A 26,709-nucleotide genomic window follows, 5' to 3' on the forward strand; every position below is an offset into this window, starting at 1 on the left:
GCAATCCAACAGAAGCTGTTCATGGTGTTGGTTGAATCGATAAGACCTAGTGTTATAGCTCTTTCCTAATAAGATGATACCTCTGGTCGCCAAATAGAACATTATCAATCCCACATATTAGCAAGATGTCTTCATTTTATGTTGTTTTCTCACAACAGTTATCAATATATCTATATATATATATCTATATATATATATATATATATATATATATATATATATATATACATACTATTATAAACTTCAATGTTTTCCGATTACTCATTTTTTCATTTTTAAAATTGGCAACACTGGTGGGCTCTGTTAACCGAGGAAATATATAAATTTATGTTAGTTGTAAGTGTTTTCTTGCAGGAGACTGACGCACTTACTAGGCATCCGCGAACGGGAACATATTTTACGGTTTTTGTTTTTTTTTATTAAGAGTGTGGCGAATTTAACGGTAATAACGAAACGAAAAGTGAAAACAAAGTTCAAGTCGCCACTGGGCAATCGTGGGGCTTACTGGGCGGTAAGTGTTTTGTCCTTAAGATTCATTTTTGTATTTTGGCTGAAGGCGCAGCACGTGTGGATTTGTGTGCACACTCAGCTGTTCCTGAGGTTTCTGTTTTTCGCGAGCACACACCAGAAAGCAATCAGTTGGAAAGCTATGAAATGGAAGTAGACCAGGCAGAGCATTTGGACAAGAGTAGTTTCTTGTTGTGTGTGTGTGTGTGTTAATACAAACGTTAAGTGCATTTCAACCTTCTAATAGGATATGCACCAGAAGAGTGCTCCCTGTATACCCTTTCTTATCGAGTTGAATTTCACTTTTGCCATTTAACCAATCAAATTTGTTTTTCCTGAGGAACCCCTCATGCCAACCGTTCTCGCAGTCATCGATAACTTTTATCGCGTGCCCCTCAGATGTCAAAGTTAATTGCCAGTCTTTTATTTTTTCGCCGGGCCTTGTGTTCTTTTGTTGCTTGTCGAATGTGCAATATTTGGGTCCCATTTGCATTTCAATATACCAAATCTTAGGTATCTTTAAAGTAATTTAAAACAAATCAACACAAAACATCCATATTAGATTCCCGGCTTTTGGCTTTTCTCGTTCTTCAAATTTCTTGCCAACCTTTTAGGCTCGAAGAGAATATTATTCACCCCAACCGAAGGAATTCGTCGAAGGCGGTGGTGGGGGTGGGGAGTTGGTTCCAGGGATAATAATGGTGGGGCCAACGGGTCGGATAAGTGGGTTAGCAGTTCGATGCACAGTGGCTCTTTTACCCGAACTGCCAAAAAACAAATGGTATATCAAGCGGTCTTGTGGAGCTGCTATAAATATTAAATTATTTCGTTTTTTGCATATGTGAACTATCTTATCCAGACACTCACTTTTTTGAGTATCATGGAAACCCTTGATCATTTTAGTCAAATTTAAACAATTTGAAAACCTTGAAAAAGATGACGAATATGTGCTCAAAGTGACATTAAAGATATTACACCTATGTGGATTATGGCTACAACGTCTCGTTCTTTGAGCTCTTCGTTTATGGAAAGGATAAAGATCGCAAGCGCAAAACTGAAAAGTGGAAAAAAGGCGGCTTAACAATTTTAAAGTAGTGGGTGAAAGGTTTACTTTCCCGTTTGCATTCTTAACTTAATACACTTATACAAACTTACAGGACAAGCTTAAGAAAATGTAGTACTTTTTAAAGGGAACTGCCTTTTTTAAGGTAATTTTTGTCTTAGCCGCTGAAAGGAATCAGGAAGTCAATTACCATTATATATTGCAATAATGGACAAGGAACTTATCGAGTAACAAGTTTATTGAATTTGAATTATTTTATTTATTTGAATTTTCCTAATTTAAGCTATTGCCATTTCTCTCAGTTTTTAGAGTGCTGTGTAGAATGTGCGTAGGACAAGTTAAAAGAGGGGTGGAATAGCCAAAAGACCGTTTGTTTCATTGTTCCTGCTGCATTGCCGCTGCAGTTGTTGTCCCGGCCAGAAGAGCTGGTGTTGTTTTAGGTCCCGCAATCCTTTGTTTGCTTCTGCACATTCTTAATCCGCGCCAATGCATCTGCCAACGAGCCGGCGAACTCTCATTAGTGAAGCTTCGTTTTGTAGACGTTCGTTACTGAACTACCCACATCGCGGTGACCTTGATGTGCAAAATCTGTAATTATAAAAGAAAAATAACAAAGAAAATTACCAGAAAAAGGTAAAAATGTAGTATTTTTAAAATATTTTGAGGAGTATCTTAATGACATCTTAAGGGTCCCCAGGACAAACTTTGTAACGCCCATCTAATATTTATTATGTTATGTTATACTACTAACTTTCATTGGTGAGTTCCAATGCGCCAGAATTTAACAAAATAGTCTTCGTTGGCTTTTCCAAGCTTTTGATATAGACTGCTTTAAAACACAATTACTTTTGCATGCATTTTTATGCGGTTGCGACTTTGCTCAACTCTGACCTTAAAATATATGGTTATGGTGACCAACTAATATGACCTTAGTAGACTCCCCTTTTTATGTGCGTGATGCATTTATTGTAATCTAATTTTTGAGCTCATTTTGGTTGGATTACATTTCAAAATATTTATACTTTTACAAACAATATTAATAATGCTATTTCTGCACACTTTCTAAAAAAAAAACGAACCCTTATCGAAAAATCGCTCCAACACTCTGAAAGAGGGTAACTGATTGCTTTGAACCTTTTTTGTTTCTACATATCTCTATTTGTTTTGCTCTCTCTTAGCTCTCGTTGACTGGTCAGCGAACCTGTTGCTGTTGTTAACAATAAAAACAACAAATTGAAAATATTATAGTCGCAACAGCAACACTAGATGTTGGCAGTCTATGCAGGTATTAGGGAAATTCGACAGAAAAGTTAAACATGGCGATTTAGAAATAAGGCAAAAGCAAAAAATTTTGATTTAATAAAAGTGTTTATTAAATGACGAAAGAAATATATTATCTCTATTTACAATATAAGTTACCTTGTGCCGGTCGCATAACATTAGTATAACATTCTATTTTGTACCGTTTCCATAGTTTTATAATATTGCTTTCGAATACTGAATGAAATTAAATTCCGTTTCCATAGTTTTATAATATTGCTTTCGAATACTGAATGAAATTAAATTCCGTTTCCATAGTTTTATAATACTACTTCGGACTTGCGAACAAACTTGCTGACAGCTTGACATGGCTAGATTGACTAAGGGTTGTTTAAACTAATCTAAAATATCTATAAATTAAGGGGCTAAACAATGATAACAAGAAATTTTGAAAAGGGAAGGACCATAATCAGTGACCATTACATACGTTATTAGACCATTTGAAGGACGAAATCGCTAGGCATTTGCACCGTGTCACAAGTCAGTGAAAACGATGGTGAAAATCCATCAATGGGCTTCGAATTGCTTCCGGTCAGAGCGACTTTTTCCTATTCTCAGATCTCAAGAGAATATTCGCTGGGAAGAAATTTTCGTTGAATGAAGAGATTATCACCGAAATTGAGGTCTATCTAAATAAAAATGGTATCGAAAAATTGGATGGTCGCTATACTCAGTGTGTTAACTCTTGAAGGGAACTATGTTGAATAAAAAAACCAATTTTGCCAAAAACATATCTTTCTATCTTACTCTTACAAAAAACAATCTTACTATGGTAGACCGGGGACTTTTGAATTGACCTGTTAAGTCGTGGAAGCCGAACTGCTCCGCATAGTCCAGGCAATCCTGGAAATTGTGGTTGCTTTCGTGGCCACTGCTGGTGTTACGTCAAACCAGTCATTTTGCTCTGAATCTCTCATGTACTGAGAACGCTCAATGTTTCTATGTGTGCCCTTATCACATTGTATGGCTATTTATAGTTTCGCTTGCTGTTTTTTCTCAGGCTTTTCATTTAATTTTTGCTGCGGTTATATTGTCGGTGTTGTTCTCTATTATGTTGCGCTTGAGTGTCCTTATTGGTTTTGGACTTCAGAGCAAAAAAACTTTAATAACACAAATTTTAAAAATTGTCGCTAATTACTCAAAAATTATCTAAGATTTTGGTTACACTATTTATTCATGGTTTATATAAAAGTACTTAAAAGCTTCTGAAATAAAACAAACACACTCCTTAATAAGCTTAAGAGCAAGTGAAGATTAACCAAAGTTCTGATATCAAATTTGGTGACGAAATATAATTTTACACTAGAGATTCATCCTTTTAGCCATTAAAGTTCGCGAGATCTCGATGATCATGGACATGGGCAGACTCGGTGCTTCCTGCTACCTGTTACATACCATTCACTACTTAAGCTGTGTAGAAAAAGTTGTTGTCTTCAATGGTGGTAATACTCATTTAAATTCCTTAATTAAGTTAATATACATACAGTGTTAGCTTTAAATATGTATATTAACACTAAATACCTTACATTGGTCTCCTGAATATTATTGTTATTCCGAAAAATATATTTGTACCATTTTTAAATATCTTGAAAGGATCTTACTTTGTATTTCTCGGGCCACGCTTAGAGTTAAGTTTAGGTGGTTGGCACATTGAAGAAATTTGTTAGTATTTATTTTCGCCGATCTATGTACATATGTATATATGTATGTAGGCACATATGGATGAGAAAAGACCGCTACGATAGGAGTCTGGCAGCTATGTACAAACATACATATGAACATATATGTAGGCCTCTTTCTCTCTCACGGCTGACGAACGTAATTCGCCGATCTGAGTAGTAACTAGAAACAGAAATCTATAAAAAAACAACTGTTTCGCCTAGACAGAACTCCTTTCCAACTCCCAAATCGACACGATTAAAAATTCATGTTTTCATTATTATTTAGTATAACATTTAAATCAACTTCACATAATTTATTGTATACAATTTCCAAATATTCCGCGTTGGCCACAATTTGTTAAATTATTTTATATATTTTAAAACTTAAAGCCATGCAACACAAAAACGACAAGATGACGACCGTCACTACTACTGCACCGCTGCTTTTGGCACACAAATCTCAATTTAAAACAATCAAACGCAATGAAAAACATAAACAAAAAGAAAAAATCAAAATAAGTACATACCTCTTCGGGCAACAAAGTTTTAAACTTGTGTAGTTAGGCGACATTGGTATACCCTTATTGAATACATAACTAAAAAAAATAAATATTGAACTATAATGGAGACAAGGAGAATTATTACTAAGGTATTTGGAAACAATAATGTCGTTCTGGAAAATGTAATCAAAAAACTATTACATGATATTAATTTTATTAGGAAATGATGGAGTGAAAATTCAGATTACCAACCACTTGCAAACAAAAATGCAGGTATTCTTGAAAATTATTTAACAGCCTAAAATTAAAGAGATATACTTCACTGCTAGGTAATGGCACTTTAACTAATTAAATATATTTAATTTTTGTTAAATTTATTGATTAAAGAGAATTCGAATACAGCCTTCTAACGGCGCAAAAACGAAAAACTGTAAACAAACGAAATATGCTCTGCTCAGAGAGAAACACAGGCGTAGAGCGATGGCGCAATACACACACACACAACCAGTTTTCTCACTGTTTGTACATCACATTCGGCTCATAAAGCCGAGAGACAAACGAATGGCAAATGAACCAACCGACCTGACCGACCGCCACTCCGTCACCGTCACCTCTTCGTACAGTGGGTTGTAAACTTGCTGAACGATTGAAATACATTTTAGGCATGGATACAGGCGCGGGCTTCGTTTTCCACTTGGCTTTTTAAAAGCTTAGCCTTCTCTCTTCAGAAATCAGGTCTTTATACGTTTCAAATTTGTATCTTCAACGAGTAGACATTGCATTATGCATTAATATGTATGCACATATTATTCTCAAGTCAAAATGTTTGCTAAAAGCAAATCTGTACTCAAATTTTATCATAATAATGATATTGATTTTTTCCTCTTTATCTTCAAAAGATTTCTGTCCCGGAGCGCGCTAGAAAGTTTAGTAAAATATAAGAATCCCAAAAGAATTCTAAAATATTTATGAATTTTGTAATTTTCGGGACCTTTAGTAAAATTTAAGGTCCCACTGTGCACTCTCTCTTCCATTTTTGTTCCACGTAGTTCCACATTGTTTCTTAGCAACCACAGCGCAACGCTTTGGCATTGAAACGTTTCATTTGGCGAAAAACCCGCGACGTATTCGGAGCTCGAGCAAGCGTCCGCTTTGCCGCGATATAAAATTAATAACGAGATCGAGTACCAGCTGCACACAGTGGAAGTGAGAAAACACCGACGGCAAAACAATAGAACACACCCGATTAGTCGTGCATAACCGATTGACTAAAGCCCGGGGCAGATTCGATAGAAAAAATATACAGTTTTAAAGCGCTTAATTAGGTGTTCTAACGCTGTAAGTATTTTTTGAAAAGAAAACGAGATTATTCCTCTCTTTTTCACCCCGGTGTATGTGTCAAAATTGCAGTATATACATTATATACAACTACATGCGTATACGTGTGTATAAGTGCTTTGTGTCTGTGCGCGAGTTTAAATAGCGCACAACAACAACAACTTAAGATATTTAGCGAGCCGTCTCTTCTTTTGATACGCTTTTGCAACGAATACAACAACAACGACATCGGCGACATTTGCACGCTGAAGCGAACCGTGTGGCAAAATGGTTCAATAGTGAAAAATATAAGTGTATCTGCCCAAGTTCGCATGTTCCGCAAAGTAGCGAACCACTGTGCGAGAAATAAAACTGAGTGGAACTGAAACGAGCGCCGACTGAACGGGGCAAGCAAGCAGCGAAAATAAAAGAAAATCCTATAAATATAACAGCAAGAAATATTTATCGAAGGCGGGAAGGGGCGGAAAAATATTTAAAGCATTGAAATTAAAGGGGTTTAAACTGAAGTGAACAAACATTTGAGAATTTCTCGCTCTCCTCGGATATCTAAAGTGATATTTGATAAGTGATTAATTTAAAACGTGCCAGTCATCAGGGATTGTTCAATTTGATAATGAAATTCTAGTGCCTTTTGCCAAACCAAAACCATACGGCTAACCTTACTATTTGTGAATTAAAAAAAGCATAGAATAACCAGCAATTCGTGGATTTCGTTTGGCCCCAATGAGTTTGTAATCTTGCCAGTGTCTTGAGCTCTTCCCACCCCCATGGCGAAAGGCCCCGCCGCCCACGAATCGCTGCCTGGTATGTTTCAGTTTCATTAAAATGTCTGGCGGCAATTAAATTTGCATTAATTAGACAAGGCAAGCGAGTTTTACGTATTTCTGCTGATCGTTTGTGCAACAAAGACGGAAAGAAAAATAGTGAGAGGAATTTTCAGATAGAAAAAATAAGAAAATCCCAATGTTACCTTAATTTATCACAACAAATGGCTGCCTACCATTTGTCCAGGTGCCTAATCAAAGTCGAATTTTCATACTTCCAATGTAAAAGGGCGTGGATTGTAAAAAGAAGGCGTAACTGAGCACGTTTTTAATGTTTTCAAATACTAACAAATTTGCGTGCTTGAAAATTTCACTATCAGTTGCCGGTTTCTAATTTAATATATGTATGTGTATGTAACTCAACGGAAACTAATTCTATAACATATATACTTATGTATTTATTTAGATGTTTCTGTGCGATTATCTACACAGAAAAAACATATGTTGGTTGAATTTACTTAAACGCATATTAAGTATAGATATGCTTATTATTGCTATACTTTGTGCAGTTGTGAAGTTTTCTTAAACGGAAAAGTTGATTGAGATTATTCTGAAATTATTAATCAATGTACATAATAAGAAGTTGTGGTGCATGAATGTATGTGTTTCCTCTTTTTAAGAATTGTCGTTGCTCAATTTATTTACAGTTGAACTGTAAATAAATACAGTCTTTTGGTGAATAGGTTTTTTATTGGGTTTGTGTAGCTAAACGTTTGTGATGCTGAGTTCATGTTATCTAGTGATGACTATAATTCCAAACGTTAAAAATAAAACGTTTACAAATGTTAGGGTATGTAGGGTAAAACAGGCAACAAAGTAATTCCACCCAAGCAAGGCAGATCCCGAATAATTCGGCTCTTAGCTTCAGCTTCAAGAAATATGCCGTGACCGTGAGAGGGCGAATGAATAAGAAAATCGGCAAGCTGCTTTGCATTGAAGGCAATAACGAGTTTTAAGCTCCTCTAGCTTTGAGCTCGACGACCACTTATAAGCCCACTTAAAGCTAAAAATCAGACTCACTCTCACTCGATTCGATGATACGCGCGCAGTATTTTTTACTTTTATTTTTTATGAGCTCCCAAAAGATTCAAAATACATACATGAAGACAAAGGGCAAGGGTCTATTTGCGTTAAAAAGGGTACGTTAATACATAACTGGAAGAACGGAAAGAAATACAATTGTCAAAACAACAAAATGTATGATTAATTGTGCAAAATGTACACACATATACATATATATAGCCAGGGAGAGCGTATAGTTCAGTTGCTCGACTATCACGTACCCGTTACTCAAGTAGTGGGAGGAAATTTCAAAGGAAAATTACAAGGAATTTTGAAATTACACTTCTTTTAATATATTTACAATATGAAATCGTTTTTAATATGACAGCCTTTTGCGGTTCGAAAGCGTTAGAGGAGACAAGAACAAAATTAAAACAAAAAATCCGATTGTTCATGTAAAAAATGTGGGAATTTCAAACCCGCTTTTTTAAACACCAAAAAAAAAAAAAAGGATTAAATATATAAATGAGTGCAAGACAGTCGATCAGCGACATTTTCAGGCCCCACTTGATATGATTTTGTTTCTTCTTCAATCCATTAGTTTGCCCCATTCTTGTGTTAGCGTTATCAATGCCATATTTGGTTCCCATCACGGCAACCTTTGCACCAAACGAGCTAATCCAATTTATTTTCAATGAGAACTGTGTGCTGCTCCAGTTTGAAGCGAATAAAATGTATACCTCGTACCTTTCTAGCTTTGGAGTCATTTAAGAAAACCAAGAGCTCATTTTATTTTATTTTTAAATAAACAAAAGTCTTTATTAAAAACATATACCCAACTTATTTACTCGTGTAGTATGTACGAGTCGCAGGTGTAGAAGTTGGGGAAAATTTTCATATTTGTGTTGCCCTAGGACCAGCAGAAAAACAACTAATTAACGCTATCCTTTATTTTTTGGCTTGTCCTTTCCAAACTTGAATATATGCATAGTTGGGTAGCAGACACATCTATTGATTACAGCAGATCTAGTTGAAAATTGTGTGTCAGACGAAACAACAACCACGTCAGCATGCTAACTCATCTCCCTGGTTTCCGGGCCAATCTGAACATTCACTCATTCATAAATATATGTACATACATACATACATTTGAGGTCACTTTTTCAGTACTTTTTTCTTGCGCTGTGTATGTGCTCGCTGTTCTGATGAACCTATGTACGTACTTACCCTTTAAGCGCATTTAACAGATAGATCTAAAGTCGACATTGTGTATGAAAAGAAGCGCGAATATTTTAAAGTAGCACAATGAAATGTTGGCTTAGATAATTAATTTAGCTGTGAGTTGGATGGATTCTGAACTTTTCATTTAGGACATCAGCAAGCATAACGGGTTTGATACGGAGGTATCGGAGGTACGGATGTTTTGATAACAAAAATTTTGAAAGGACTGTTTAACATTTATTTGCTAATAAAATACCGTTGTTGGTATTTGCACTTGTCTTGAAGGAAAGCAACTGCAAGTAGACAAAATAGGTAGACAATGTGTTTATTTTTTGGCAAGCTTTATTGTTTCTGCTTTTTCGCCTAATTTCATTACAGCATTTACAATTCCAAAGCAAGAGTGCTATGGTTTGACTTTACAAAATTGTGTGGAAAGTCCGTAAATCATATTCAAACTGTCCGGGAAGTAATTAAAATACTGCAATACAATCGAAAGAAAATCCAGCCTAAAATTGCGGGAAGCCGCTCAGACAGACAGTCTGTGTTCGCATGAATGTTGTGATCTTTATTTATCTTTCGATGTTACTATTGATTTTTGCATTATGATCGGACAGCCACAGCAGATTTCAATTATGAATTCTTTGGAATTCGCCATGTAATTTCTCTCAGTGCCTATTTGTGTGAGAGAGAGAGAACGTGCGTTTATTAGCTTTTGTAATGGTTCCAGGACTCCTTTCGCTTCTGACACCCAGCCAGCAGCAATGCGTGGCGTCTCCGAACGGAAAGCGGATGTCGTCGGAAATATTTTCTTGGCAAGTTTTTCACCCACACCCGTTCAGCTAACCGAGCCAGGCCTTCTTCTGCACTCCCCTGCTAGTTGAAAATTGTAGCAAAGTTGCTTGTATCTTTCAGTCAATGAGCTTTTTTATGCGTATGTATAAGTTGTTAAGGGTGCAGATGAAGTTTGTTTACTGTGTTTGTAGCAAAATAAAGTTGGTCGACTTTTGCTTTACCGATTCAGGGCCAAAAGTGTATTAGCCTGTGGTATATGGCTGAGTTAGGAGATGTCTTGGGTGTGACAGGCACACATTATGCAGTCACTTTGACCGGATTTTGCTGTAAGTATCGCAAAGATATTTTCCCTATTCTGTATGTGTGCGACTTTGGTGTGAAATAACTTACAAATTAGGCGTAGCATTGGCTCCCCGAATGATTTAAAATATTAAAATGACGCAGTTTATACTTACGGCGGACAGAAACCTCAAATAAGTGTTATCATTGCAATGATATAATTATTTGTCCGCTGGGCGTAGAATGAGGTAAATTAATTGAACCCGTTTCGTGAGTAGTGAGTAATATGAAAGGTGAGATATGTGTAGAAGGGAACCCTATATATTAATGAGGGTTACTAAAGTTCAGCAAAATATTGAACCGGGACAAAGAGATTCATGATTGCAGTTAACTTTTAGGTGTAAGTGTAATATCACTAGTAGTTTACTTTGATAAGATATGTTTTTGTTTGAAATGCGAAAGCTGGCATTCGCACTATTCCTAAGCGTATCAAGAATACATGACGAAACAACCTTTTACTCTTGTTCAAGGACACTAACGTGATTCTCCAGATGTAGTTTTTTGTGTTAAATTATCTAACTGAACAGATGAGCTACAGTTCTCGATTTAATTTGTTTGGATTTCTGCTGAGTGATTCTTTTTGTCTAAGCTTTGCTTAGAAGAAGTTGATCATTTAGGCCCAAATGCGTTTGGTTACAGCCTACCTGAGTAACCAAGTTTTTAATAGCTTTGGTTACCATAAGTTTTAATAAGTTATAATCAAAGCAATCAGAAAAATTATTAAATTTCAAGCACCTTGACAGCATACAAGCTTGTCTTTGTATTTATTTTGATGTTTGAGCATTCCAAACACACAACGTCGGAACGGAAAACAATTTTGGTAGAAGCAGTTAACAAATTTTTAATCACGTTAGATCCAAAACGGTGCCAGAATGGGCAACGTAATGGCGTCCACCGCAGACGCTGAGTCCTCTCGTGGACGTGGACATCTCTCCGCAGGGCTACGCTTGCCGGAGGCACCCCAGTATTCCGGCGGAATGCCGCCACTGATCGTGGAGGCTTTAAAGGCGGAAGCTAAAAAGCCTGAATTGATAAATCCCGGAACACTTGAGGAGCTGCACAGTCGCTGTCGCGACATCCAGGCCAACACCTTCGAAGGCGCCAAAATTATGGTGAACAAGGGTCTAAGTAACCACTTCCAAGTGAGCCACACCATCAACATGAGTTCGACTGGTCCAAGCGGCTATCGTTTTGGAGCTACTTACGTGGGTACCAAACAATACGGGCCGAGTGAAGCCTTTCCGGTTCTTCTTGGCGAGATCGATCCAATGGGCAATCTTAATGCAAACATTATCCATCAACTGACCTCTCGCCTGAGGTGCAAGTTTGCCTCGCAGTTCCAGGACTCAAAGTTGGTGGGCACCCAGCTCACGGGGGACTATCGCGGCAGAGACTACACGCTGACCTTGACAATGGGCAATCCTGGTTTTTTTACGAGTTCCGGAGTCTTTGTGTGCCAGTACTTGCAGTCCGTCACCAAAAGTCTGGCTCTAGGATCAGAGTTCGCCTATCACTACGGGCCCAATGTGCCCGGACGCCAAGTGGCTGCATTATCAGCGGTAGGACGTTACGGCTTCGGTGATACCGTGTGGTCTTGCACTTTGGGACTCTCAGGATTCCACCTTAGTTACTACCAGAAGGCCAGTGATCAGCTACAGATCGGAGTCGAGGTGGAAACGAATCTTCGCCAGCAAGAGTCGACGGCCACGGTGGCATACCAGATTGATCTGCCCAAGGCAGACCTAGTCTTCCGCGGCAGTCTCGATTCCAATTGGCTTATTTCCGGAGTCCTCGAGAAAAGACTGCAGCCGCTACCGTTCTCGTTGGCCATTAGCGGTCGTATAAATCACCAAAAAAATAGTTTTCGGCTGGGATGTGGCCTCATGATAGGATGAATCAAATTTACAAATGAAATGAAACAAATGAAATAGTAATCCAGCGGAAGCACAAAAAGGCGTGCCATTAAAAGGATCTATTATTTTTTTTCCTTTCGAATAAGATACGAAAGTATGTCCCCATTTACGTTATATAGATCAAGCTTCCAGTAAAGTCTTTAAAAATATAAAACAAACCTCTTACTTAATTTTGAACGCTATGTAATTCATTTTTTGCTCTCTAAAAGTAGTTGATTTCAACTTGCAATTTTTTTTTTTTTCATTCTGTTTTGTAATGTTTTTTTTTGCTGCCACTCGAAGACTTTTAGACATGCTTCGTTGCAATACAAGAAGCATTTAAGGCAAATAAAAATGCACCAATGGCCATTAAAGGAAGCATTTCAAAAATTTTAAATTAAAAGTAAACAATTATATTAAATTAAAATAACAGTAAATAACGTGTATGGACGGACCATCGTTGCACATATTGAAAACAAGAGAGACGAGACAATTATAAACTCGTTATTCAGAAAAATCTTTCGAAATTCTTTCAAAAAATCGATAGAAGTTGGCAAATAATTACAAAATGTAACAACATATATTTTCTTTTAACCTGTTTCGCACTTTCTATCTCATCTAGTAAACCATTTTACTCTACGAGTAAATCATATGATAGCAACAAAAAGCTGATGCTCAAAAATAGAAAAAACTGAGTAAAAAATTAAAAAGAGTGCTAGCCAGAGGAGTGCAGATCTGACGATGTTGATAAAAAGGCAAAAGAGAGAGCAAAGTAGAACAGAAAGTGGTTCTAGAGTTTGGCCTCTTTATTGTATTACCCAACTCCCCAACTTCCACTTCTGTCTTCCATGCTCTCAGTTCGCGTCACTCCGAGTTCGTTGCGGATTTATGGAGGCTGAAGAGTAATTTGCCAATTGATTTGGCGGTGCAAAAAGATAGACCTAGTTCTACTCCAAAATATGTAATTATGTAGATCATTGATTCCAATCATATTTAGTAATTGAAAATATGAAATCAATAGGGTTCGGTTGAGTAGGAGTTTGGATTAGGCTTCCATCTTCCAAGCCCAGTATTTTCAAGAAAGTAGAAACATATGGGCTATATAAAATCCAATACAAACCCAACGAATCCTATTTCAGCGTAGTGCAAGCTCCAAAAGCTTTTAGCCGACTTAGCGTTTCGTGATTGAGGTGCTCAAAAAGCGAAAACTCTCACCTCTGGAAGTCTGGAACTTTTGTCTTTTCCTTTTCCCTGCCTTGTTTTTGCCGATTTCCCCAATTTTCCTTCATCTCTCGGTGGAAACCCTGTTTAATAGAGCGTGAACAACAATTCGCCCGCTCATGCGGTTCTGAGTTTAGTGTTTTGTGCGCTTGACTGTCGTTGCATCCGCCCCCGATTTTGCATTCATGTCGTTTACCGCTTATATTAGTACCTGCGTTTTCAACGGGTTCAATTTGGTTTCCATACGACCCCCAAAATTGAACCACGTCATTTCTGCCCTCGGCCAACTTCTCGCTCCGCAATCGCTTTTCTGAGCAATTTGCATGTGCACTATAAATTTTAACAAATTCATTTGTTTGTGAAACGTGTCCAGACGGACTGCAAAAAAGGGAGGTGGTGGGCGGATTGGGGGAGGCTATCTTACCAGGAGTAATGCTGGCAAAATTGGGGGAAATTCTGCATTTGCGGCCAACAATTGTACTTGACGTTGTTGACACAATTGAGCGTTGTATTTATTATGTGTTTTTCTCTTTTCACACCCACAGCTCACCCATTCCGAGATTCTTTGTCTTGTTTGTATGTCACATTTTTCTCTTTTCGCATTTATTTGCGCTAACCATTGGCATGTTAGCCGCTTTGTAGTTGCGTTAAAGCAGGGAAAACCCAACAACATTTTCAACATATTGTTGAACATATTTAAGGAATAGTATTTGATTGACACTCTTGTTATTATTTTGATGGAATTTATATATACGTTTTATGTTTACAATCGTACATTTATTGGTATTTAAGGTTTTGATAGTATACATTTTTTATTTAATTGGCTTGCTGCTATTATAAGGACCTTTGAATATAGTTAATCAGAAATCAATCAATCAGCTGGGGAAGCAGAAGGATAGCGACATTTGTTTGACTTGACCTTCAGCACATGCACATGCACACTATAGAGATGTGAATTTAGGTCCAGCACTAATAAGGTTAAAGAGGTTTCAGGTTGCATTTCGAGTGCGTTTAAATCAATTGAAAAAGACTTAATATTATATTAAAAGTCGATACCCTTGGTAGATTGAGGTATGAAATGAAAGACAGGGTTGTTCCTGACATTGTATGTCATTCTTAAAACTGAATTAAATGGAAAACTATTAGCAACTGCGGCTGGACTAAAGTTAAAACTTTCTTAATATGTGTGATCTACTACTATTACTTCTACTTGCAAGTTTTAATTTCTAGTTGTGATATCGAAGATACAGGCCCTTAACAGTCACGCAGATGTGCGTCACCCACTAACCCACCCAAGGAAAAATAAAAGAAAATAATAAAATTTGTTCCTTTTCGAGAAGGCAAAATGCTGAAAATCACAAAAGGTGAACACACCAACTCAAGAACTCTTTTGAAACTAAAGACCAACCACACTGGGACCAACCAGCGAGTATTGAAAAGTTGACTAGTCCACATCGGATTTCTATGCACTGAGTAGAAGATAGAACGTGGCATGTTTGCTCGCTGTTGGCCTCGAAATGCAACAAAAATAAATCAAACAAAAAGATGAAAAATGTAGTCCCAACCAAACAGGAGGCAATAGGGCAACAGCAAAACCAGAAACAAAAACACAAACTACCACGTAACGAATAATTCCAATTAAGAAATTGCAAAATCCTGGAAAAACAACGGACTTAAGCTGTCTTAAGTGCGTTTTAATGAAGAGAAGTAATTAGTTTGGTTGGACTGCTAAATAAATTCTTACATTTTTGTTAGCCACAGAAACTTAAAGAAAGAAACTTCATTTAAAATTCGCATAAAATGATCTACCCCTTTTGAATAGATGAATAGGTATAGTTCGATAGTTTTGCTTTTTGCATACTTTCATCTTCCTCGAACTCCGTTTACTCAGTTTAGCTGAGTACCGGGTATACGATAGTCGAGGCACTCGAGCGTTGTATCTGATTTAAACTCCCGTTTCTCGAGCATGCTCATTTTCACTAATTTCTCATTGCAATTTAATTCGCCGCATCTTCCGTTTTTCCTTCAGTCTTGCGCATGAGTCAGGGTTCAGTGAGGCGCACGTAATCAGTCAATGGCCTTGCAAAATTATGCAGCCCTTGCCTGACCTGACCACCCCCTCCGCTTTTGTCCGCCCCTGGTTTCGGCGTTTTATTGCATTTCTTTCGGCTTATTGCTGTGACAAGCAAGATTCACATTTTCCCATTTGTATTGCTTCCTCCTGTGGCATTTTACATAATTGATTATCTGGCCTTTTGACTAGACTTCAATTTCTGCAATCTCAACTCTTGATTACCGTTCTCATCGTCATCATCAGCAATTTCGCCGCTGCTTGTTTGATTTACCTGTTTTAATCGCTTTCTTTATTTCGATTTGTACTTTCGGAGGTTTTACCACTAACTGCATTTGACAATGACTGAAATTTTACTTGCGCATCAAACTCTTGGCTATAGTAAAGAAAGTTGGAAGAGGCAGAAATGTCGAAGTTAAGTAAAAGTGGAAATTCGAGGAAGAGACAGAATACTTTTCCACTTAACACAACCGAGAACAAATGACAAAGTGGAGTCAGAATAATAGTTTTGTCCTGCAACTTTAGTACCATCTTGTTTGGGTTTCTTATCTTATTAATTTATACATTCCCAATCCGAGTCGAAATTAAATTATGCATGTCTTCTGTTTCCCGTTTTTCCTAAAAACGCATCAATTAATGTTGGCGAAATTATCGTTTCTGCAACACGAAGCAAAAAGACTCGTACAGTCACGGAAAAAGGTTATTAGGAAGACATCAGGGCTGTATGTTGTGGAATCGCACACTCACCCAGTCACACACATGGTGTATTAATGCACCTGTGCCGAATGACAGTCGCCTTTGACGGCTCTGCGGATGGAGCATCTGCTGGGGACAATTGTGCTGGCAATGGGAGATGGGCAAGAAAGGCGGGGTGGGAAATGTCGCTGGCAGGGAAGGATAAGCAGTTCTGGGTGCCGACATGTTGACAGCCGAGCTAGAGTGTTAGGAAAAAAGACACCAGGACATTTCAAAGAATTGGCATTTCGAAAAAATGCGGGGAAAAATACGCCGGATAAAGTGGAGACGGCGTTCCGCATATTCGCGCAATCGAACATAACTTAGATATTTTTAGCTTGCAGATGTAATATTTATAGAGTTTAGAACTTTAATATACATTGTATTCTAACCGACCATTCTATAACAATCATTCTATAATATATCAGTCTCTCAGTGTACTAACGCTCTGCTAGTGTTGAATTTGTTGTCCCACAGGACTTGTTTTGCAATTCGAAACACCTGTGCCTCGTAGATAATTTGGCTATCACCGCTTTCCATGTTGCCTTTGTTGTTTTTCTCGCTGCCCCTAGCAACTTCAATTGCTGGACATTTTCCCGCAATCTTTAATTCCAGACGGTCGAATGTTGCTTTAAAAGAAGCCTTGACAAATAAACTAATTTTATTTACACGCAAATCACATTTCTAAACAACTAAAAGCAACATTTCTGCACTAGATTATTTACAAATTTAAGATAATTGACAATTTCCGGCGACCAGGACACTCAGCAAAATAATAAAAATTGAATCTGCATGGCTCCGCTTTCTAGACTCCGGCCATTGTTTTTTCTTAGCGATTTCCACCTCCGCCGCTCGGTGTTGTCCCAGTTTTCGACTTGCTTAAAAATATGCAAATAAAAATAGCCTTTGAGCGAGTCACACTGAAATGGATAGTAAGGTAGATGGTGTACCTCATCCAGGATGAGGTCAGGATCCTGAGACTGAATGATAATTTAAACAAATCGATTAAAATTTAAACTCATCGATTACCGAACTAGTCACTTTCAATTAAAAGAAGGAGAATCCTATAGTCGAGTTCGCCTACCACCAGATATCCGTTATCGAATATCGATAGAAATAAACATATGTCGCAGATCATTTAAATGAAACGAAATTTCGTGTTTCTGCTTGGCACGCGCCATGCAGACGCCGCTTTTTATTTTTCTGATGCGCGGCAGACAACCGTTAGAATTTCTGCCGATCGTAGTCTGGTCGCGGGTAGGAGCGGGGGGAAGTAGATGTCTGTACGAAAACGAGAAGCATACAGAAAAATGCGGTGTGCATAAGTATTGGTGTATGCGGACTAGAATAACTGTCATAATTGTGTTGGTATTGCATGTAAAGTCAAGAACTGCGCATAATTCTGATTTTGTGAAGAAGAGATCAATCAGTCAGTTTTCGATCGTTACGCATAACAGACATGCCTCGCTCAAGCGCCAGAAAACGTCGCGCGAACCATAACGAGAGTAGTGAAGAGGAAGAAGGGCATCCTGATGACTCTTCGACACATACGTCTCTGAAATCGAAATCGTCATGTCTCATCTTAATTCTCAAACTTTAATAGTTCTACTTTCAACAAGTAGAAGTGTTACATACTTTTCAACGAATCTAGTATACCCTTTTAACGGGTAACGGGTATAATAATCAAATGGGAGGTGTTAAAATAACGCACAAATTTAATATATATATAGAGCCAACAGTTTATAAGTTAAACTGATTGATTATAAGTCTGGAAATAGGCATGTTTGAACAGCACATTCAATCGTCTAAACCGCTGACATCTGTCTAAACTATTTTGTACACTTTTAAAATGGGATTTTGTATCCTTATCAATGTTTTGCTTATCAAATGAACAAATAAAGTAACCGCCGATGGGGGTAACCTCTATTGCATTTTTGTCCTTTAAAAAGTCATCTGTCGACATGCTTGAGGTTAAATGCGTGTTCAATAAACTTCGGTTTACCTCCTAAAAATATGTAATGGAAAGTGGATAGTGGATATGACAGTTGCTGGGGGCCACAGTTTCCTTCACACGGGCGCCTCTCCTCAACTGCAATTGCACAATAAACTTATATCCTTTTGCATTTCGTTTCGTTTCTTCTGCAACTTCATTTTATCCCGCTCTTCTCCGAAATCTGTTTTCGACTGGTAAATTTTTTGATATTCTTTTCAAGGGGGCCTTGTGTGTCTGCCCAGGTTGTTAGTTGCAATCCACAAAACCGCCAAAACGAACGAGGTAACTGGTGCAGGGGAGAGCCCCGCCCCGCCCGAGAGAAGCCCCTCGGTTCCAGCCACAATTTGCCATGTAAATATTAATGCCGGGCTAGACACGACGACCACAAGGGGAACGAGGATGGAATCGGGGTATGCAGCATCGTCTGCACTCAATTTTTCAAAGCTCGTCTTTGTCGTTAGTTGGTTTGCTGCGTTTCGGGCGGCTTTGACTCCTTCTCTGCTGGTTATTCAGCTTCAGCTCCCATCCTGTTTTGGTCTATGCAAATAACGAATGCAAAATGCTGTTCAAGTGTTGAAAAATCAGCAGAGCTTCTGGCGGAACCCAGTAATCCCATTCACTTCGTTCGTTCAGATGCAGTGAAATTCCACAATTAATTTTCCCATTTTATCTCTTGACTCTTGCAGGATACATCTCAACGGAGTGGATAACGAGAAGAGTCGGGTGGAGAACCATTGGCAAGAACATACCCACCAAAATGGATAATTTCGATAAAATATTTAACAGTGAAAGTGAAAACGGTTGAAGTTTGAAAACAAAATAACTCGTACGCCAAAGAATGCAATAGTAAATGCAGCTTTGGGTTAAGCCTATCAGGCATTTTACATTGACTGACATTCGAGCGTATTAACTGAAAATCTTATGAGGGAGCCAGGCTCTCGAGTAAGGTTATAAACTGTGTCCGAAGTAGAATTAAATATCAAAAAGTGAAAATACAAGGATATTATTTTAAAAGTGCGACTGCATACAACTGAATTCAAAAGCAAGGGCCAATTGCTCTTTAAAAAATAGGGTTTGTCTATGGCGTGCATTCACTAGAGAAATATGGAAAAGCGGCTTAGCGACAGTCCCGGAGATTGTCGCGTAACGAGATCCACCATGACGCCCACTCTGCGCCTGGATCAGACTTCCCGGCAAGAGCCTGCGCCCCAGCTGCCGGATAATGGCCCAGCTGGAGCGCCTGGAAAGTCTAAGTCCCCCACTCCATTGCCCGGAAAATCACAGGCCGCACAGCACCACCAGTTCCGGGCTCCGCAGCAGCAGCAGGGCCCGAAAAACCGGAACAAGGCCTGGAGCAAGAGGCAACACAAGGCCGGCGGGAAGCACAACCCCAGTGCCTGCGTCGGCGCAAGCAGTGGCCAGGCCCAGTCTACTGGCTCCTCGGTCGCGACCCTCCTTCCCACTGCGGCGTCAGCTCACAAGGCGGATCTCGAGAACATCCAGAATATCCAAAACAAAAATCTGACTGCCGGCGGTGGAGTCAACCATCATGGGAGCGCCGGAACAGCGCATCACGGCGGTGGCGGTGGTGCAGGCGCCCATCATGGCGCAGCGGGTGGCCACCATCACCATCACAACACGAGGCTGGCGCAAAACGCTGCCGCTGGTGGGGCCAGCGGAGGAGGAACCATGCAAATGCATAAGAAAATGTTAAGGTATTATTATAAAGTGTTATTTTATAAAATGTTATAGACCATACATATATTCTTGATCAGGATCACTTGCCCTCTCGGGATTCGTGGTACTTCATCTGTATAGTGCTGTTAAATTATAATACAGCAGAAATATAATGCTATTTTTCCACGATCCTCTTCGCGAACACTTTTTTATAAGCTTTATATTGTTAGCATAGGTAATTCAATTCCACTCTTTTCCAGGGGTCACCATCACCACGTGCTGTGCGCCGGTAACAATGCTAACCACACGTGCTGCTTGGTCACGGGATGCAACGGCAGCTCTGCCGGCGGAGCGGGGGTGGCAGGAAGCGGCGGATCTGCCGCCGCAGCGGGGGGCGGCGGAGCGTCGTGCAAGGAAGCGCAGAGCTGCAAGGACACCAGCTCGCTGAGCGGCAACAGCAGCATCGCGGGCAGCGCGGGAGCGGGCAACGCAGTGCACTATTGCTGCGGCCGCTCCAAGTTCTTTTTGCCGGAGAAGCGGCTGCGCAAGGAGGTTATTGTACCGCCCACCAAGTTTCTGCTGGGCGGCAACATCTCCGATCCACTCAACCTTAATTCGCTGCAGCACGAGAACACCTCGAATGCCTCCTCCAGCAACAACACGCCAGCGACCACGCCCCGGCAGTCGCCCATCACTACGCCTCCGAAGGTGGAGGTGATCATACCGCCTAACATCCACGATCCGCTCCACCTGCTGGATCCCGTTGATTCCATGGAGTACGAGAAGCAGCTGACGTCGCCGATGAAGCGCGGTGGGCCAGGAGGCGGGATGCTCCACCACCGGCAGCACCACCATCGCACGCGAAAGAACCGAAAGCGACGGCGCTTTGACTCCAACAACACCTCGCATGCCGGCGATGAAGGAGCGGTTGGAAGCGAGCTGACCGACGAACCGCCGCTGCTCACAGCCACCTCTTCGCTGGCGGCGTCGCCGGTGGCAGCGCCCCTTAACGTAGGCGGCAGCTTGCTGCTGAGCGAATCCGCTGCCCCGGCCCCGGGCGAAACGGCGGAAACGGTACATCAGCAGGAGCAGGCGCATGTGCACTCTCCGCAGTCGGCATCAACGACGACGACCGCCGCTGAGATGCCCACCCCGACGCCGACCGGTGCAGCGGCGGCGACTGCGACCGCGGAGCACATGGAGCAGTCTGCTCCAGCGCCGACTGCAACGTCGTCGCCACAGCGGCGACAGCAACATGTGGCCGCTGCAGCCGATGAACTTCCCACTCCGGAACCTTCCGCTGCCGCTGAGCCGCCGGCAGAGGAGATGCTCCTTAGCTGTTCGGCCACGTCGGCCTCACTGGCGGTGGCTTCGACGCTGGCAGAGCGAAGGGCCAGCCGAGACCTGCGTCTGGACTTGTCGAGCACGTGCTACGGCGTTGGCGGCACGGGTCTGAGCTTCGGCGGCAGCATCTCAGCCAGCGTCGGCAGTAGCTGCGGGGGCGGTGGGAGGAAGAGGAAAATCAGCGAGAGCAGCACTTCGCAAAAGAGCAAGGTGAGTAGGGTTCGGGTGGAATGTGGTGGGAACGAAACTCGTTCCATGTGGCAGACAACCGAGATAAAGCATGCGAGAGAGAGAGAAAGACGAAGGAATAGGCAGTGGGAGGGAGAGAACGATTGAGAGCGAGAAGCCATTGTTGTTATTGCGGTATGGCACCAAGTCACTCGCTGCTTTTGTTTTGATTTATTTTGGCAGCTCTTACGTTTCCCAATTTTGGTGTTTTGGCTTTGCCAATTTGCTTTTGTGCTTAGGCCGAATAAGTTAAGGTATAGATTAGGGGTTAAGGTAGACATGCATATGGGAAAAACGAATATCATATAACCAAAACGGCGTCGTAGGTGTACATATATTGGTGAAATATTTTGCACTAGCTTAGTAACGGAACCTTTTTTAAGCCGATATATGTATGTGCATACAATGCCGATCAACTGAATAGGTTTGCCTTTTTTTAATTTTATATAGCCGTTATATAATTTTAAATATGCGTTTCAAGCAAAATAGATTTTGATTTATAAAGAAATCAGGCATTTTTATTATTTAAAAAAAAAAAAAAATTCTCCATTGTTTTTGGCTGGACTGAGTAGGTTTGACCCCTTTAAAGTTTTGAAATAAAAGTACTATCCTTGACTGACATCTCCTTCATGTCAGTGGACTAAGGCTTCCACTCGCGCAATTGACTGTTTTACAACCCGAGGGGTATGGATTTAAGCGTTGTCATGTTGGAACGTCAATGGAAGATAAATATCCGAAATCGGCTATAACAGTCCTGTAAAAATTTGAGTTCATCTTCGAGGTTACAAACTAGAGCTTGCATGTTCCATAATAAGATATGGCTCCCCACACATAAGAAGCATTCTTTCTATCTCATATCGTTGAAATAGTAATTATAACCAGCCGGTCCTTCAAGATTGAACTTCTGTTCGTCGGACAAGACTAATTTCCTCCACTCCTCGTTCCAATTCATTGAATTGCCTTGCCTATTTTGCCTTGAATATAATGGGTAAAAAGAACGTGCAAAATAAGATGAAAGAAAAAAAAATTTTAAAAATAGACGGAAATATGTAAGATAGGTTTTTAAACCTATTCAGTTAAGCAACATACGACTACTACCTTTTAAAGTTCATGTATATATTATATTTATTTACAATAGGCGTATATTGACCAGCAACGGAGATCAATTCATATAATGTAATGTAATATAATCGGGTCTAGAGAATTCTAGTCTAGAGAAGTCTACAGAATTCTAGTTAGAATGTCTCTCCGATTGAAAAAAGAAGCCTAAGAGCAGCAAAAAATTCAAAACTAAAGCTCAATTATACTAATTAAATACTTCTTCGCGCACAACCAACATCACTAAAACCAGTTTCATTTTCTTTTTTTCTTTGCACAGAAATTTCATCGTCACGATGCCATGGATAAGATTGTCAGTCCAGTGGTTCCGCAGCCAGGTGCCTGGAAGCGACCGCCACGCATCCTTCAGCCCAGCGGAGCTAGGAAGCCCAACACCCGCCGCTCTACGTCCGTCAGCGAATCGGAGCTCCTTAGTCCCGTGGAAGAGCTGCCGCCAAAACAGCTGCCCCTCATCGAGGGTAAGAGCTCTATCCCTCAATCTAATGTTTCTGAAGTAACTTCAAATTTTCTTTTCTGCAGTGGAGATACCCCGTGATGACACGCCGGATTTTCCGGATCATGGGCTAGGCAGTCCGCTGAGCACTACTTCGGCGGCCACCTCGCACACGGCCGGCGAGCAGGATTCTCTGGCCGGTGTGGACATCAGCGTGGGAGATGCATTGGGGTCTGGGGGTGTGGGCAATGCACCGCTGACCAGTACTCTTATGCTGGAACCGGCTAAGATTCCACCAATTAAAAAGCTGCCAAAGTTTCGGGCCGATGGGTTAAAGTACCGGTACGGAAACTTCGACCGCTACGTGGACTTTCGGCAAATGAACGAGTTTAGAGACGTGCGCTTGCAGGTTTTCCAACGCCACGTGGAACTGTTCGAGAACAAGGACATTCTAGACATTGGCTGCAATGTTGGCCACATGACCATTACGGTGGCCAGACATCTGGCACCAAAAACCATTGTCGGTATTGACATTGACCGGGAGCTTGTTGCCCGAGCAAGGCGAAATCTGTCAATCTTTGTGCGCATTCCCAAGGAAGAAAAGCTGCAGGAGGTCAAAGCAGAGCCAATGGTTGATGCAAAAGCGAATATCATGGCGAAGGATGAGTCATCTGGAGCAGCTCACAAGAAAACGAGACGGGGCAAGAGGAGACGCAAGGTGCATCAAGGAATACATCATCATCACCATCATCATCATGATTTAGAACAGCTGCAACAGCAACAGAAGTTGAACTCGTTGCTTGTTAAGCCGCACGAATTCTTTCCCATTTCATTCCCTCTGACCTACGGACGTATTCCCCATGTTTTATTATCGAGCAAATCGCCCATGCTCGGGAACAAGAATCAGTTTCCGGCAAACGTCTTCTTCAGACACACCAACTACGTTCTCAAGGACGAGTCATTGATGGCCAGCGACTCCCAGCAATACGATCTCATACTGTGTCTCTCAGTTACTAAGTGGATCCATCTCAACTTTGGAGACAACGGCTTGAAGATGGCGTTTAAGCGCATGTTCAACCAACTGCGACCCGGTGGAAAACTTATACTTGAAGCTCAAAACTGGGCCAGCTACAAGAAGAAAAAGAACCTAACGGTTAGTTATCATTGATAAACAATAATTTGATTAAGAATAAGAAGATTTTAATGGTTTTTGTAACGCTACCTCTTTCCGAATGTATCACTTAATATCTGTTCATTTTCTTTCATTACAGCCGGAAATATATAATAACTACAAGCAGATCGAGTTCTTTCCGAACAAGTTTCACGAATACTTGCTTAGTTCGGAGGTAGGATTCAGTCACAGCTATACGCTTGGCGTGCCTCGTCACATGAACAAGGGCTTCTGCCGACCCATACAGGTAATTAATATATTCATTTAAATATTTATTATTCGAGAGATAACTGTTGACTTTTCGTCTTCTTCCCAATATAGCTGTATGCAAAGGGAGATTATACCCCGAATCATGTCCGTTGGAGCGATGCCTACTATCCCCAGACGCCATATGAAGCATATCGGGGCATTTACGCCACCCTGCCCGTTCACAGGATGGGCGGCGGTGGGAGCAGTGCGGGCGGTAGCAATAGTGGGCATGCTCAAATGCTGCACCTTAGCAGCTCCAGTCGGTCGCAGAACTATGATACGCCGCACTACGCGGGTAGCGCATCGGGATCGGCCAGCTGCAGGCAGACTCCAATGTACCAGCCCACCTACAACCCGTTGGAAACGGACTCATACCAGCCAAGCTACGACATGGAATATCTCAACCACATGTACGTGTTCGCCTCGCCGCTTTACCAGACCGTCTGGTCGCCTCCAGCCTCGCTGCGCAAGAGCAGCTCGCATACTCCGGTATTTGGAAGCGTGCGCGATGCAGAGCTGGACGGTGATGGCAGTGGTGGTGGGGGCAGTGGTGGTGGCAGCTACCACCGCCACGTCTATCCGCCAAACGACGACACTTGTTCGCCCAACGCAAACGCTTGTAATGCGTTTAACTCGATTCGGGACGCGGACACAGACGATTCTAATCAGCTGCCAGGGGGAAGTCGACGACATGTGTATGCAACCAACTGCGGAGAGAGCTCCTCATCGCCGCAGGTAAATCACCACGAAGCGGTTGGCGAATTTGTGGACGGTCTTATGGACGACGAACAGAAGTCTTCAACAGGCGGAGGAACTGGTGGCGCAGCTTATTGTGATCTGTCGGATGCCTAGAATAGGGATCTTTTAGGCAGGAAAAATGTGTCAAAAAGAAAAAGAACAAAAAAAACGAAAAAGCTTAAGAAAACTCCAAAAAGTTTTCGTAAAGAAAAAATGTAATGCAACCGTAAACCGAGACGCTTATGATTTTCTATGGTATAATGTGCGTATATATTTTTATATATCGTAGTTTAATGAATGAATATATACACAAATATATAAATTTCTATATATACAATTGGAACAGAGATTCAAGTGTTTAGATTTACTGCATTCTTTAATGTTAGGGCTTACCATTTTGCTAAAACGCTTTATAGTGAAAACTTAATTTGATCCTGTTGGCAGTTCAATTGTAATCCTAGTTTTAAATCCACAATAAGCAATACAAACATAAACACGCTCTCACGTTTATAAATACATATACAGGCACACCCACCAACACTCACATACACGACAAGCTGTAGCTTTAAATAATATACTAAATTGTGCTAAAAATTGTTTAGAGAACTTAAAAATTCCCATGAAATTCAACTATTTTTGATTAACATTTTGGAAAGCCAAAAATTAAAAGCTGCTAGGGAGTGTAAACAAAAATATGATATTAAGCAAACACAATTTCAAAGCAAGGAAAATACAATACATACTTGTATGCAAATGATGAGAGTATGCTTAAAATTATTTACAGCTAAGCAAGTGTAGCATAAACATCAAGTTTGATCAATAGGAAAAATCCACATTTCGCTAACTCTTTTTCCACCTTGTGAGGGGTTCGCGAAATTTATGAGTTTTATCTCTGGTATGTTTTTGAAACATTTTATTGGAATATTTTACTTTTTCTGAGAAAATGAAAACTAATGTAGTCGAAAGAATTTAAATAATATATCTAAATATAGAAATAAAACAATATTATATTACAACTTTTGACGAACAATTTTTTCATTTCCGGTAAGTGTTAAGGGAGAAAATCAGATGAGAGGCCGAAACTCGTATCTTTATACCCGTTACTCGTAGAGTAAAAGCAAAGACACTAGAATAACTTATTCTATTCTAGTTATTCTAGTGTCTTTGGTAAAAGGGTATACTAGAAAAGTATGTAACAGACAGAAGGAAGTGTTTCCGACTATATAGAGTATATTTATTCTTGATTAGGATCAATAGCCGAGTCTATCTGG

The 26,709-nt window shown here is 40.4% G+C and overlaps 2 protein-coding genes and 1 long non-coding RNA gene across 7 annotated transcripts; 2 read left to right on the top strand and 1 right to left on the bottom strand.

Moving 5' to 3' along the window:
- The first annotated feature begins 344 nt into the window (after positions 1-344).
- LOC6619187 (probable RNA methyltransferase bin3) lies at positions 345-26,195 on the top strand. Of its 2 annotated transcripts, none has more exons than XM_032714464.1 (7): positions 345-511; positions 19,166-20,194; positions 20,417-21,710; positions 23,107-23,305; positions 23,367-24,433; positions 24,552-24,698; positions 24,773-26,195. In XM_032714464.1, exons 2-7 carry the CDS (start codon positions 19,584-19,586, stop codon positions 25,550-25,552), a joined length of 4,098 nt encoding a protein of 1,365 aa, XP_032570355.1. In that variant the 5' UTR covers positions 345-511; positions 19,166-19,583; the 3' UTR covers positions 25,553-26,195. The 2 variants fall into 2 exon arrangements, with proteins under 2 accessions (XP_032570355.1, XP_002043411.1); XM_002043375.2 differs by lacking the exon at positions 345-511 and adding an exon at positions 6,140-6,389.
- LOC116800336 lies at positions 1,848-6,111 on the bottom strand. Of its 4 annotated transcripts, XR_004361264.1 has the most exons (5): positions 6,043-6,111; positions 5,634-5,969; positions 5,079-5,147; positions 3,318-3,519; positions 1,848-2,158 (listed from the first exon to the last, which is right to left on the bottom strand). It is a non-coding gene; the product is annotated as an uncharacterized LOC116800336 (long non-coding RNA). The 4 variants fall into 4 exon arrangements; XR_004361263.1 differs by lacking the exon at positions 6,043-6,111 and having other exon boundaries at positions 3,318-3,466; positions 5,634-5,996; XR_004361261.1 differs by lacking the exon at positions 6,043-6,111 and having other exon boundaries at positions 5,634-5,996.
- On the top strand, positions 11,282-13,040 carry LOC6619186 (mitochondrial import receptor subunit TOM40 homolog 2). The gene has a single exon (XM_002043374.2). It carries the CDS (start codon positions 11,440-11,442, stop codon positions 12,460-12,462), a length of 1,023 nt encoding a protein of 340 aa, XP_002043410.1. The 5' UTR covers positions 11,282-11,439; the 3' UTR covers positions 12,463-13,040.
- Positions 26,196-26,709: the final 514 nt, after the last annotated feature.

The sequence above is a fragment of the Drosophila sechellia genome, chromosome 2R (assembly GCF_004382195.2).
Source record: "Drosophila sechellia strain sech25 chromosome 2R, ASM438219v1, whole genome shotgun sequence".
Lineage (NCBI taxonomy): Eukaryota > Metazoa > Arthropoda > Insecta > Diptera > Drosophilidae > Drosophila > Drosophila sechellia.